The 14599-nt window shown below is 46.7% G+C and overlaps 6 protein-coding genes across 6 annotated transcripts; 3 read left to right on the forward strand and 3 right to left on the reverse strand.

Moving 5' to 3' along the window:
- Nucleotides 1-184: 184 nt before the first annotated feature.
- HD556DRAFT_663806 (uncharacterized protein) lies at nt 185-1605 on the forward strand. The gene is made up of 6 exons (XM_041311245.1): nt 185-235; nt 345-904; nt 958-1130; nt 1186-1263; nt 1312-1377; nt 1429-1605. The coding sequence occupies exons 2-6, from the start codon at nt 659-661 to the stop codon at nt 1517-1519; spliced, it is 654 nt and encodes a 217-aa protein (XP_041157997.1). The 5' UTR covers nt 185-235; nt 345-658; the 3' UTR covers nt 1520-1605.
- A 432-nt stretch (nt 1606-2037) lies between these two features.
- HD556DRAFT_1387418 (uncharacterized protein) lies at nt 2038-3018 on the forward strand. The gene is made up of 2 exons (XM_041303450.1): nt 2038-2773; nt 2839-3018. Exon 1 carries the CDS (start codon nt 2055-2057, stop codon nt 2646-2648), a length of 594 nt encoding a protein of 197 aa, XP_041157998.1. The 5' UTR covers nt 2038-2054; the 3' UTR covers nt 2649-2773; nt 2839-3018.
- Nucleotides 3019-4181: 1163 nt separating this feature from the next.
- Nucleotides 4182-5185, reverse strand: HD556DRAFT_1445608 (uncharacterized protein; the record flags this gene model as incomplete). The annotated part of the gene is made up of 3 exons (XM_041306967.1): nt 4182-4477; nt 4535-4798; nt 4858-5185. The coding sequence occupies 3 exons, from the start codon at nt 5183-5185 to the stop codon at nt 4182-4184; spliced, it is 888 nt and encodes a 295-aa protein (XP_041157999.1).
- Nucleotides 5186-5338: 153 nt separating this feature from the next.
- HD556DRAFT_1387424 (ubiquitin-conjugating enzyme/RWD-like protein) lies at nt 5339-6620 on the reverse strand. Its single transcript, XM_041303451.1, has 4 exons — nt 6525-6620; nt 6333-6465; nt 6199-6276; nt 5339-6145 (listed from the first exon to the last, which is right to left on the reverse strand). Exons 1-4 carry the CDS (start codon nt 6525-6527, stop codon nt 5505-5507), a joined length of 855 nt encoding a protein of 284 aa, XP_041158000.1. The 5' UTR covers nt 6528-6620; the 3' UTR covers nt 5339-5504.
- Nucleotides 6621-8815: 2195 nt separating this feature from the next.
- HD556DRAFT_1387433 (uncharacterized protein) lies at nt 8816-11678 on the forward strand. Its single transcript, XM_041303452.1, has 13 exons — nt 8816-9284; nt 9337-9390; nt 9441-9516; nt 9564-9831; nt 9890-9914; nt 10029-10117; nt 10169-10252; nt 10299-10352; nt 10407-10427; nt 10479-10729; nt 10781-10957; nt 11003-11094; nt 11146-11678. The coding sequence occupies exons 1-13, from the start codon at nt 8830-8832 to the stop codon at nt 11375-11377; spliced, it is 1878 nt and encodes a 625-aa protein (XP_041158001.1). The 5' UTR covers nt 8816-8829; the 3' UTR covers nt 11378-11678.
- A 2125-nt stretch (nt 11679-13803) lies between these two features.
- HD556DRAFT_1387459 (uncharacterized protein) lies at nt 13804-14197 on the reverse strand (the record flags this gene model as incomplete). Its single annotated transcript, XM_041303453.1, has 3 exons — nt 13804-13933; nt 14057-14094; nt 14119-14197. Coding segments are annotated over 3 exons (233 nt in total), but the record flags the coding sequence as incomplete, so codon positions are not given.
- Nucleotides 14198-14599: the final 402 nt, after the last annotated feature.

Raw genomic sequence — 14599 nt, forward strand, 5'->3', positions numbered from 1 at the left:
TATTGTGACTGTGTACTATATATCGTGATATATGGCCTTCTACTTTCTTTGCCGGTTCACTGATGATAATACTGAACGAAACAATGCCGAACAGGGTGTTGTTCACGATCGTGCTGATTTTCTTCTTCGTCGGATATCTCTAGTCTCAGGCGAAGGTGTCCCCGAAGTCGATGCCGCTGAAGTAGTCTCCGAAGTACAGGAATGGCTACAGTCTCAACCGGGTGACCCAAATTCTGTGAGTCTCTTTTCATTCTGCAGGCGCATCACAAACGCGATGTATACCTATGCTTGCTGTCAGTACCTTACCCAATTCTCATCAAATTTCTCATATGCGGCATTTTTAGCATATACCACTTCGAGCTGCCTTAGACTCCCTCCAGCGATATAAAGCTCTTCAACGTGAGAGCGAGCGTGATAAAGCAGAATGTCGTCATCTTCGCGACCAGCTTCGCAACAGCACACTGACCACAGACCAAGGCTCCAGAACATCTCGTGCTGTGGAAGACAGTCTCCTTGCTAAGATCGAGGAAATAGAGACTGAACGTGCCCTGTGAGCTGCTCCTCATAAGCAATGAATATTTTCTAAATGATTTCTTCGTAGAGAGGTGATCGTTTGGTTCAATGGCGTTTATGTTGAACTTAACTTGAATACACATAGATGTCGCAATTGCGATCCCAGTTGCAAAACCTTCGCAATCCTCGACCTCAATACCTTCGCAATCCTCGACCTCAATACCTCGTCATCAATACTAATCCCTGCCCCCCTCAGCTGAATTCTTTACCTTGCACAATGGCTTTAGATACCCACAGGCGAATGGGACATCTTGATTCTCTGCACCATCATTGGCGGACACCCTGGACTTTAGTTGTCTCTTCGTTAATTATTTTCTGCAGTATCATCGTGGTATGTGCCCGTTCTATTTTCAACATAAGTGATATAATGACCTCCTGTGGCAGCTTTCAATCTCAGCCTGGCTCACATCGCGTTTTACTGCCTACCATAACTACTTCAGTCTAGCTGAACGAGACCGCACTCGTTTTCTATTGTTTACTTCAGCATGGACGATCGTATTCTCCAGTCTCTACATGATTTTATCCTTTTGTCTTCCAGGCAGTGTTTTGGGTAGCGTGTACGTAAACTTCCTTTGGCATGGACGGTCGGACTTGCTGATAAATTCGTTGTAGCCTGTTTTTAACATGGCTCTTCTGGACCGCCGGCGCTACAAGTATGACTACAGCTCTCAGTGGAGAGCTGGATCGCAAGTTGGTGTCATCTTCTTACTACTTACCGCTCACCTCCTATCTTCTTAGGACCCAGGGCAATTTCGTATATCCTGTTCAACTTAACGCGCTAGAAGGCTTTGCTTGGGTCACTGAGTATGTTTCTCTGATATATAACCATGGCTTCCTTGTTCATATTCTCGCTAGGGCTCTTGTAACTTTCGCATTACTAGCTGCGCTCATCCGTAGCATTCTCGCGGCCCGCCGTCGTGGAATGCGTAGACCACTAGCTGCTTAAGCGGGCTGTTATCCTCCACTTCTTTTTCCTCGATCTACGTCATATATTGCAGTTGTGATGACAATGCATGACTAGCATTGCACATAGCTGATATATAGTGCCCTCCATTCTTGCGTTGTCCAATAGCTTCGTCTAGTTACCATGTGGTGTTGTGTACGAGCAATATAAGTTATGTTTTGTGGCAAGAAAAATCACCTTTTCGATGCAGTTACTACACTGCTCACACCGCATCTCCACACAACGCCTGAATTAGAGGAATCGGTGAATGCAAATAACGTACATATAACATTCCAGACTAGTGAGTTAAATAGTCAAGCTTCGTGTCGGTTCGTGTGATCACTAAGTAATATGATCAAAGTATGTCTTATCTGGTGTCCGTGTCACCAGTCTAAGTCGTCGTGTCATCGGGCAGGAATGGAATCATGAATGTGAAGTGGGACTAGTAGTATTACCTAGTGAAGTCATGTGATTGCATATTTCTTTTTGTCAATTGACCCCTATATAAAATTTCACTCTCACCGTAACCGTTACCATCATGCTTGGGCTCGTCATGAAGACGGATACTCTCCTCAGACCTCTTAAACAAACACTGCCGTTGAATCTAGAAAGTCCCAATTTACTCTGCTCAAACATCTCAAAATTCGTGCCATCGTTGCTCTCGCCGCTGAAACTCACAAAACTCAGCCATGTGTTGAGACCCCTTATCTTCATCCTCTTTCGCCTATGCTGCTTCATCATGCTGTTCCGGCCAGTACTCAATCATATCATATTGCACAAGCTCGGCCAAGTATTTAAATGGGCGCTGTTCTTCAATTCGCCCCAATATCTCATGGCCCTGTTCAAAATCCTCATGCTGGCGCTCGTGACCGCTGTCATGTACAATCCCGGTGCTACAGTAAAATCTATCGCTTTTATATACGCTGCTTCAATTGTTATTACGCGACTGACTCTGCGTCTTTTTTTTCGTGCAGGTTTGTTGACGTTCAAATTCATCGTCCTGCTTGCACGAATCGCTTGCCACATTTGTCTACGGAGATTGGAATATATATGGCACAAGTGGAATCATATTAGACGTCCCTGGATGACTGGTGTATCCTTAGTAGAACGTACCTCGTGTGTGGATGTATAAAGTGTACGCAAACGATTTATTCGCTTTCCACGTTTTAGATAGTTCGAGGATTCGCTGCCTATGGGGGGATATAATAAAGCTGCCAGCCGGTCAAGGTTGGACACACGATCATCCGACGTTTGCATCTGTGTATTCCGACGCAGTCAATCATGAGGGCTTTGACAGAATGAAACGATAGAATTAGACACACGGTAAAATCTATGATGTCATCCTGCCCGATATCCAAGGGTGATATGCGATGATCACATATAGATAAGCAGTCAATTCATCACGCAGCACAAGGTCGCCGAAAGAGTGAGATGAGTTCACAACCGACACTATATCCACGGCACCTCGCATCCAAATTCTTGGATCGAGATATGAATCGATTCTAAAGGACGAGTAGAAGCATCAAAACATGGTCATGTGTGAAATAAGGGAGGGCTTAGTATCTACCTTGTAAGCGTGAGGAAATACGATGCACCGTAGGCTAGAGAAGTCGCAAAAACGGTCCGATGATAATGACCTAATGAGTGCCGTAGGTTGTTTGATCAGAGCAGGTATGCAGAGCCAGTTGCGCTATGGGAGCCAAGAGGTCGCTGAGAAACACCACATCTGCTTCAGCTCAACTTTCGTTGACGCTTGAGACCTTCCTGGGAGTGAAGTACTGAAACGAGCCTGTGGAAAGCACCCCGAACCAGCTATGGTGGGAGACAGCGTGATCATCCAATGGGCTAAAAATCTATTTGACACTACGTTTGACGCGCCTTATTCGGAGCGTCTGCAAATTTGCTATCGCTGAGCAGGCCATACCTTCCAGATCCTCCTCAGCCTAAGGTTCTTGCCGATTATGGATGATTCGGAAGATCCTGGTCGACGGCGATATCCTTTCTGAAGTTTGAAATGGTTTGGACTCTTGAACCTGCGTACCTGCTAGTTTTCCTAGTGCAACATCGACAGCCCCAGCTGGCAAGCTGGCTATGAGTATGAACCTTGCTTTACCCGCAGATACCTGAAGAGGTCGATCTCAACCATTTATCTTTCAGTTCAAATATCCGGTCCTTGATGGAATTGACACTGCAAGTCTGAACATCACATACCCAAGCTCCTCGCTCTCGTCGTTCATGTGCGTCGGCGAATATTAGTGACGCGCCACCAACAATATGCACGTTGTTCCTTAACTGGAAGCGCAATATAAATCGCATTGCTCAAAGCCTGGCACGTGTTCAACGTTCATCATCTATTCTGTAGCGTTCAATGCGTTTTGCGGTGCTGTTGGTGTGCTGGTTCATTTCTACATGAGTTAGAATTTGTCGACCATACCTGAGAAGAGTGCACTTACAGGTGGTGTCTATAACAGAGGCGGGCGTGCAGAATGAAAAAGGGACAAGATTTGAGATGTCGAAGTCGCGAGAGAGCGAACGAAGTGAAGGCAGTCAGGAATAACGCCATGAGATGGGATTAATGATGAGCTGATAATACGCGCGAACAACAAGCATGCATGAAAGGGGCACCACAATATAGTTATAATAAGCCTAGATGATCACCACTCCATTATGAATCACGATACTCCTCCGTGCGCTGGGAACCTTTCCAGTCACCACCGTATGAGTTTTTGCGATGAGGACCTTTCTCCCTCTGGTTGAATCTCCGCTTTTGTCCCTCCGGGTTACTCCTGAGGTCAGAAGCAGCACCGAGACGAGAAGGCCTTGCATATTTGATGACCATCTGCCTACCCGTCAAAGGGTCCTTTGGATCTTTTATAGCCTCGAGCGCCTCTGTAGCGGTCTCGGCATTCTCAAATTCCACAAATCCGCTTCCCTTTGATTCGCCGGTGATTTTGTCCCTCACTAGACCCGAGCCCAGAGTCAGACACATTGCAGTTCAATAAGTCAAAGCGCACGCACGTAATCTCACACCCGCAATGGAATGTTGAAAGTTGCTGAATATCTCGCGCAAGTCGTCCTCCACCCCACCAAACGGACGAATGTACAGCGTGTGGTAAGGTTCGCGCACAGGCTCCTTCTGGACTGCAGCATGGTCAAGGTGGATGTCGCGGTTCATGATATATATTGGGTCCTCTTCATCCGCCTTGACGACCTTGCAAGCATCGTCCACATTGGTAAATTGAACGTGTCCAAACCCACGGCTGGTTCCTTCTGGTGTGGTGCCTACAACACATGCCTAGTCAGCACTTCGTAAACACTTCAGTGTAGCATGGAAAACACACCCAAAGATACGCGCACGATCTCCCCGAACTCCGAAAAAGACTGTCGCAGTTCTTCTTCAGTGATAGAGTATGGAAGGTTTCCTATGTAAAGTGTTCCCGAAGGCGGAACGCTTCTCCGAAAGCCCCTTGACTTCGAGTTTTGGTCGCCAAACCGTGACTCTTCATCACGCAGCGCTAACGACGTTGACAATGCCCGCTGCCATTGCAATGGCATCGACACTTTTCCAGAGCTGGCGTGGCGTAACAGAGCTAGCGACGAATGTGACGCACGGGCCCCGAGAGATACAGAGAACATCCTTGACTGAGCTAAAAGGGCTTTGGAGAACATGACAGAGAATGAAGGAGTACAACGAATTTTCATGTACTGAGCTCAAATTTGGCTCAAATAGAAAATAACTTTGTCACTTTGTCACGCGACGCGCACCGTTACACGTGACAGTGAGCCGTACCCTCAGCTGGCGGTAGCTAGCTATAATGTTTTGCTTATAATATCAAGCTTGTGTATTAGTCATTATGTTATTGAGAAAACAAATACGACAGCCATATCGACAGGAAACAAAGAACAGAACTAGTAACTACTATGTGCACAAGATGGTCCCCCTATTGCACCAATGTCCTAGATCATGATGTATGTACAAAGCGCGCTCTTATAGACGCTTCAACGCTTTCTTACGTTTCTCTGTCCCGGAGCTGGCTGAGGTTGCGGATCGCTTGACAGCTTTGGTTGTGGCGGCAGCAGCTGGGCCCGCAACATTGGAATTTGCAGTCCCAAGCGGAGATAAGCGCTCCTTGCCGTCTTTGCTAGACACAGTACTCGTAGAGATTGATGAGGGCAATGTGTTCGCTTGTGATGATTGGAGAGGTTGCGACGGTGGCGTAGGAGAGGGTTTGCGAGGCGATGATGCAGATGTTGGGACAGGTAGCGTAATATGTGGTGGCGGCGGCACCACAGCTGGTGTTGGAATCGAAACCGGTATCGATATCGTGGATGATTCTCCCTCTTCCTCAGTGGATGACGTCTGAAATTCGGGAGGTCGTATGCGAGGAGTGGCATGAACACTTGTTATAAGCTTCGCGCGGGAACAGTACGCGTCGTAGTCCTCTAAGAGGAGCTTCCCTGCTTCCTCGTCGAGGGCACTCTCGGGATTTGGATAAATAAGGAGGCATTTGATTGTCACGAGAATGTGACCGATGCCATATGACGGTTGCCAGTCCTTCTTCAACGTGTTCACACAAATCTCTCCCGCGGAAGAGACGTTTGGGTGGAAAATCTTGGTTGCAAACCAGCCTATGCCGATGGTATTTGATAAATGTAATCAGACAACTAATAATGACGCGTACATTTGGGGGGTGCAGTGGGGAATTCGTGTGTAAATTGGAACCGCACCCTGAAATACCCGCCTGCGTACGGTGTTTGTTCTGTGGTATAAGATGACTTGATTTATGGACGCGTATTTCAGTATGCAATGACTCACCTGGTCCCTCGACAATTCCTGTGAGGTCTAGCATATTCTCCTCACTCGTGACGACGCGAATGCCCTCCGGAGGATTGTTCTTCAACTCGGTGATCTCGCGCATCAAACGGCGCATGGCCGCGGGTGTTAGGGACTGTAAACCAATAGAATAAACATTACAGCTGCATCAAGCAGCACGTTCAACATACGCACCATGGCAAAGTAATAAGGTGTTGTTGAATAGAATTCAGATGGAATGTGGCTGACCTGAGAGGCTGAGAATGGTTCGAAAAGAAGGAGCAGTGATGACAAATTTGTACTCCGACCCTAACCCTAGTCTAGGGAGAAGAATTGTTGCAGCAAGTACCAAGCAAGTACCATGTGTGAGTTCGCTTTCAGGGAAAACATCCTTTGCAATGGGAAACTCCCGAAAAGTCACCTTGCTTGCAGGTCAGATGGGCCAAACCGATAATTCTGCGGATCGTCCACCGTTACAAATAACGGCATTTTCCTCATTCTCTGTTCACAGTTCTCACTCAGTTGTCTATGACGACCTGCCCTACAAACAAACCATCGCCGGCGACGGCGCCTAGTATTGAAAACAAGGGAATTCCGCTTTCGTTTGAGGTGACTGTGCAGTGCGTTCCTTATTACTAGTCGTACAACTCAGTGGACTGGCACGAGCAAGACTACTAGGCACGATCGAGATAAATTCAAACATTTACATTGCTCGGACAGTATGAACATTTAACTATACTGATTGACTCCGAACTAGGTGGTTCAACCATGATATGATGCGAAAACAGAGACATGACTCACTATCCGTGCCGCTCGAGTTGCCGGCTCAATTTCCAATCGACTACGAAGGCTGGCAGGTGTATCACTGGCACTGGGTGGGTCATTGTGGTTGAGTTCTGGTTGTACAACGGCCTGCTCATGCTCACGATATTATAGGAACAAAAGTAGGAAGGACAACAATCGGTGTTCCAATTGCAGGATTCATACTGCTTCGAACATGCACTGACCAAGATAGATGCTGTCAAAGCAACAACAACAGCGGGGAGGGATAAACGCATTTTCTGTACGAGATGATATGGAATCTTCTGAGGGGGCTCTCGAATGATAACACTGAGGATGGGGGAATACTATAGGACAACGGCCAGTTTTTATATCATGCATATATTACCAACGGGCTTGATTCTGATCGTTTTGGTAGAATTGTGTTTGCTGTCAGATAGCACAAATTTCAGCAGAACCTGCTGGAGCGTGTTCCATTGGTCACGACCATCGAATCATAACCTGCCTGCAGGCATTAACGATTCTCTTCTTTGTAACCACAGAACGCTTGCTTGAACTACCGGTTTCTCGTCCCGATCTCTCACTTGTGGCTTCATCATCTGAACCTGGAAGTGTGCCATGTGTGAGAGGATAAGACCATGCATTTTGAATGTAGGCTCGGGACCAGCCATGTAGTGCTACATGGTTACCGTCGACTATCAATCACACGTAAACTTTCGTTCGCGCACTGCATAGAGTGCTATACCGTATCTTTCTCGCTTGGCGCTGCAGCACTAAATTGAAATTGAATCCTCCAAATGATACCATTCGCTTCATATTATCCTCCACCACCACTGCAGCATGATGGTCTGCTGTCGAAATCTTTAGCATGGACAGCAGACCCTCGTAGCCTCGGCAAGGAGGGCAAATATTTCCTTGCTGAAAATACTCCGTGTCATAATGGCGACGGTCAACGACCTCCTGCTACAAACCATCTCAGAGACTCAAAAAGGCCTGGCATGGCCACTGAATTTTTCCGCAGTGCACTAGCACAATTTCTGAATGTGTTAGAAGCCGATGCCTTCTTGTACTAAGCAAAGATATGAGAGTCTTGGGTTGAAATAACTTCGGATGTTTGGTCAATGGTGCCTTGCGAGACAAGATCAAGGCGCGCGAAAGCTTCGAGTACTTGCTGGAACTGTCTCGTTGAAAGCGTGTTGTTGTTTGTAAAGTCCGTTATTCAAAGCAGATATTAGTATGCACATTAGTAGGCAATACATAATTCATATTAAAACTCGTGATTCAATGGTTTGGTCATGGTGCGCATGTAGCAAACCGGCTATTACTTATAGGCGAAACAAATGCCAAATTTCGAATTCCGCGCTTCGTTTCTCTGAGATCGACCACATATGGTGATCTGACTATGTTGTATGTCCACTCTCAAGAAATGTTGCTGTTGATGATGAATATTGTCACCTGCAAGGTGTCTTCTGATCCATTGGCATTCACCCTTCCTGATATTTATATTATACCAGAGCTACGGGCTCCTCTTTGATGTATTACTACTACCCGATGGAATTGTTTGACAAGTTATTTTGAAACTTCGAAACTTGTTACATGATGTGGAAGCACGTTCCTCGAGTGATGTCAGTCCAGCGCGTGAATGACGCTCACGTGATTGCTGTACAGGCGCGCTTAGCAGACGATTCTCTAGCTTGTACTTAACTCCACTTTTCTCAATATGATTATATCTAGAGGCTACATTCGGACGTTTATCTCATGGTTGAGGCTCATCATCAGGACCATCGCATTTCGATCATACACAAGTATCCTCTCTGTCCTCCGGCGGGCGTTTCGACACTGTCAATCCATCATTGACGGAAAAGAGAGAATCTTTCGAGAACCAGGTCTGGCGTGGAGTTCTCAACCGGCCGCCGTCAATCAAGAGAAATCTACCTCTGTAACGCTCGCAGTACCATTGTTTGAACTCTCACCTCGGCAAAGCGACGGGCGGAATGGCGTGGCTTCTAATATCCAGTCTCCTCTGGATTCTTGTGCGCCATGGATAATTTCTATGCCCGAGCCCTCCACCGCCACGAGTATTGCTGTGCCCGTGGTGCCAGTACAATCTTTTGATAATATCGCTTTAATTCCCGCGATACCCGGGCAAATCAAACGATACGATAGGATTGAATTGTATGTACATCACATTTGCCGAGCACTTTGCCTTTCTAATCCGTAGCTACAGTCAGGGTGATTATGCCTTGTATGAAGTTCCGAAAGGCCCTTTAGACTGTTCAGAGTAAGTATGTTGGCGAGAGAGTGAATAATAAGATTGAAACAGACTGGCAGGGAGCTCGCCCTGGTGTCTGGATGGGAACCCCTTACACACCCAGAAGGTGCTTTGTTTTTCTATTGCTCACATAAAGTATGTTTACGATCATTTCTGTCTGACTTTGACTCATTTCCCACCAGAGAGTTTTTACTGATGCTGATATTCGAGCCCCTGGAATGGTGGACAACATAGGTAAGGCTGTTGACAAGGCGTACAAAGAAGTGGAAAACGCAGGCATCGACCTCGATCCATCCGTCGAGTTAGTATTGGAGTTCATGAAAGGGAATCATGAAGAATGGGGCTATTACTTTGCCGATCACAACAGACGCATCATTTTCTGGTTCGAAGCCCACGAGTCCAGTGATCTCATTGGTTATGTCCGAGGCGTAAAGTGCGCTGATCATATCAGTGAGTTCTTTATGGGAAGTATCCCCCCTTCGAGCTTCTTTCATTGCGCCACTCCCAGGATATGCATTAGAATCACAGTACTGGTTCGTACGGCCTCAGGAGTATGCCTATTCCTCACCTTGACCGAAGTCTATGTGCTGAAACTTGTGTGACAGCCTATCTTGACCTCGTGTGGTTATCCATGATGATTTTGACAGGCTACACGTCGAACTATATCCAAACAAACGCTTCCTTCCAAAAGATGTTGTCGTGAGACTCAGAGAAATTGTTATGTATACCCAGGCAGGTGGGTAAAGATTCATAAATGTTTCACGCTATACTGAAAAGTTCGTAACAGACAATATCACTTCTGACACGTCCTTAGCGCCTTTTTCTTCAGAAGAGGTTGCAAGTATGCTTAGCCTTATGGATCCTCTCATGGGTAAATCATTCACTGATATAGATAGTCGTTGTTGATTAGTTCTTAGGCAGTGCTGGCATTGAGCATGAGCATCCACATGAGCATTCTGTGTGGATTGTCGGTAAGCCTGAGCATGGAAGGCCAGTTGTTTACCTGATTTTTTTTGTACTTTTAGCTCGATTTATGGAAGAATTTTGTGAGCTCTGGTCGATTGGAAGTGCATCACGCCTCCTGATTACTTTCATAGGCAACGTCAAATTTGTGAATTTCTGTGGACAACCGGGCGCCCGGCTTAACGCAGACCAGTCTCTGTACGGAGATACCAACACCCGATCGAACAATACCCTTCTTCGTGTTATGAATTTCATACTGTTTGGATCCCCTAATGCTTATAACAAGGTCATCAAAAAGATATGGGTCGATTCTACCGTCGTTCAACCGCGGTGGAAGAATTTTATCAACAGACTCAATAATGAATGGAATGGATACACAATATTCGTGAGTTGTACTTCTGCTCCATATTGGCAACGCAATCGATGTCCATCTCAGTCTACTGTGATGCTTGCTGTGGATATCAGCTTTCTCGCGGTACCATCTGTCGGGACTCAAAAGGCTGCGATTCTTGTCTCTTATATGTCTACCCTCTGTGCCATGGGGTCGTTAGTGGTTTCACTAGTCTTAGCCGGACAAGTCAATGACAACCGGCGGGACTCCGCTAAAAGCGTGGTAAGTTCTCTTTTTGATTGTTTGGTCTGCATTCTTTACGTTTAGGCCTCGTTTATGGAAAGGATATCGGGTTCTGTGCTCGGCCTCGAAGGCCTTGCCCTCATGCTATGTCTGCCATTTGCTCTTCTGATTTGGGGGTGCGTGTCCTGTTAAACACCATGGGGCGGCAGTGGCTCATTATTCAATAGAATGGCATTCTTTGCTGCAGCATTGTCCATCATGATTTTCACTTCTAACATCGTCACCATCTCGATCGTATCTCCCATTTGGGTCGCTATTTTAATTCTGGCGACATGGCCGGTACTGGCTTCCAACGATGTGCACATTTCTGACCTGCTCTCTTGGATCACAAAACAGATCAAGTCGCATCGCATACCATCGTGGAGCGCCACCAGGGCTCGCATTGAATCTGACGTATAGTTTGTTGTGATTTCAAGACTTTTGCGTAGCATGTACAGTTGTATCTGGTGTTTTGAGTTGTTTTATGTAATACCTGACTTGTCGATGTTACTCACATATCGTTGTATAGCCCTTCTCGAGCACCTTAACTGGCAAGCATGCCTTGAAAATCGTGGAAGGAAAGTTTGTGCGACGCAAGTCGGAGACTATCATTTCACCCAAGTGTGGGCTCGAGGAGCCTTTGTCCTCACTCGTTTAGACATAAAAGCATTCATAAGTGAATCAGCTCGCACGCCCTAGATCTCATCATCCATCATCTATATCAAACTCTCTCACAGCCTTACAGCGACTAGTCCCTTTTCACCTGTTTCCGTTCACTATCCAGCATCCAGCAACAGGCGAGCTCAGTTTGCAAACAGTGTATCTAGTACCAAGTGCTGCATCCGTCGCTTAGAAGGGGGCGTTTTCTTTATGCTGCTTGACGAGCGACACTCTCCACCCCTCAGATCTCAGACGTAAGTGGTAAGGAGATCACGGCGGAAGGAACGACAGATTGATATTAATGTATGGTGAGCCGAAACAAGACTTGCCTGGTGATATCCCCCATCAAGTCAATCCTAAACAATGACTATGGTATCCTCCTGAATAGCAAGCAGCATCGATACCAGTCGTCGTGGATACCGAAGATGATACCGTGTCGATGCATGCGGGGAAAGACTCGGATCAGAGCATGTACTTCGAATGACCTGCAACTTGAGCGAGATAAAAAAACATCCAACACACCAGACTTCGTTAACATTAGCGTTGTGCTGTGGTATTGAAACAAATCAAAAGAATGACATTTCATCCTACCTCAAGTATCACATGAACTGCATCGTACCTCGACCTTACAGCCCCACTAAACTCCGAAGTTCCACTCCCCACTCGTCAATCCAAAATTCAAGTTGCCTTCTCCTTGCATCGTAATAATCCCTCCGAAGATCCTCCCAAAGATTGTATTTCTGCACAGCTAAAAACGTGCCGTTGCAGTTCGTCGAACGTATACAAAATCCTATGTAGTTCCGTCCCAACATCAATAACCAAACGTCATACAAGAGGAGAAAGTGGAATTAAGATTGGGATCGAACTCACCTAACAATGTTATTTGACATCCTTATCTCCATCCCGTATCCAACATCGAACAGGACAGGTTCGATCAATGCTGATATCAACGCATCGAGCAAAGAATGCTGCTGCTCTCCCTCCTCCTGAATCGCAGCGAGCGTGAGAGCAGAGATGGAGATGAATCACGGATCAGAGCATCGAAGCATGGGAATTGCCATGAAAAGTTGGGGCTGGTGCGTTTTCTGAGGTGGGGTGGCTTATGTTTGATTATGGGTCAACCTGAGGTTAGGAGGAGGGGAATGATTATCAACAGGGTTTGCATTTTGAGTGTGTCGCTTGTACCTAGGAGGAGGTTGTGCAGGAGTTGCCATATCCCTAGTTTCTTCAGGTCTGTGTCATGCCATTTGTCAGGTCGCACATCAATCACAATATCGATATTGGGAAATAGTTATATTTCATCGTAAGCAACCATGGCACACATGAGGTTCGATCATCGGAAAGACGGGACGCACATCTCGAAATTATTCCGGGATCGAGCTTAGCTGTCCTGGTTTCCATAGTGAACGGCTTCTCGCCTTCCATAGTTGTTGAGAACCAGATAATCATGAACTGACGCTTTCCTAAATGTGATCATATGATACTTAGGCGCTTCAGATGCACAGCTAATGCTAATATGTATAAGCTGTGAAGCGAACACGAGGGTACAGCATGTACAACAACGTACTAGGAAGCAGTGGATTCAACTGTGACTTTCCCACCAAAGCCATCATTCCCTGCTGCCTGCCCATCGCTGCTTAGAGACCTCCTCGTAAGTGATAATTTTGAAATCTGACAGATGAAAGCTGAGATGGCGCTGCACTCCATTGTTGAAATTCTGGAGTATGGCTTCACCCACCGCTAAAGCGAAAGAGACATCGGCAACGACACCCCGCCAGGAATTCAAAGGACACACCGAAGCGGTGCGAGGCGTCATACACCTGCCAGGTGGACAGCGAATCATCACTTGTTCAGCAGACGGCTCGCTGCGGGTATGGAACTTGAAGAGCGGGAAACAGATAGGTGAGGAGTGGAGAGATGGAGAAAGTGAAGTGTACTGTATAGCGTTGTCTCCGGACGGGAAGAAAGTGGTTAGCGGGAGTTTCGATGGTGCAGTGAGGTTGTGGGATATCGACACATGCAAAGTCATCGCTAAATGGATGGGGCATATACAGTCAGTGGCGTCTGTCTGCTGGAGTCGAGATGGTCGAAGAGTATTAAGCGGATCTGACGATGGGACCGCAAGGCAATGGGACGTCGAAAGCGGAGAGACAATCCTCGAGCCAATCGAGACTGGGCACACCATTGTGTGGGCAGTTATCTATTCACCAGACATGTCCATGATTGCGACTGGTGGACGTGATGGGCCCTGGACTGACGAACCCATCGAGTGCTCCATCAAAATCTGGGACACAAAGACAGGCGAGCTTGTCGCAACTCTCAAAGGACACAAATGGATGGTTGTGTAAGCATAAATACTGTCCGCGATAAACAAAGCGTGCTTTGTTTATCACTGCCTTTTGGCGTAACGGTTAAGGGACGACAGTCTTGACCACTTACAGGTTGCTTGCCTGGCTTGGACCGAGGACGGAAAAACTCTTATCTCCGGGTCATCCGATCACTCGATTAGGACATGGAATACCAAAACATGGAAGCAAACCGCACTACTGGAAGCGCACACCGACAATATCTGGGCCATTGCAATATCACCAAATGACCGCATCCTCGCAAGCACATCATATGCATTAGACATTACAAATACAGTGCTATTGTGGGACCTCGACAATGGACAACTCATCGGTCCGCCCCTACAGCATGCAGACTGGCTTAACTCCGTATCGTTTTCGGAAGATGGAAAACTACTAGCCACTGGCTGCCACGACAAAAACGCGTACACATGGGATGTTGCTGCGATTGTTAAAGAAACCGGCCTCGACGACCTTCTTTTGGATCCAAAGGTGAGTCGATATGAATGCCCATTGTATATTCTCACAACTGAATGCGCTCTGCCAGGCCAAGAAGTCGCCACTCCATGTACGTGTCACTTTCATCAAAAGATCTTGTTGTTCTCAACATATATACTCTAGACTAGTGCTACACAAC

The sequence above is a fragment of the Suillus plorans genome (genome assembly GCF_016647745.1).
Source record: "Suillus plorans strain S12 chromosome Unknown HD556scaffold_45, whole genome shotgun sequence".
NCBI classification, from domain to species: Eukaryota; Fungi; Basidiomycota; class Agaricomycetes; order Boletales; family Suillaceae; genus Suillus; species Suillus plorans.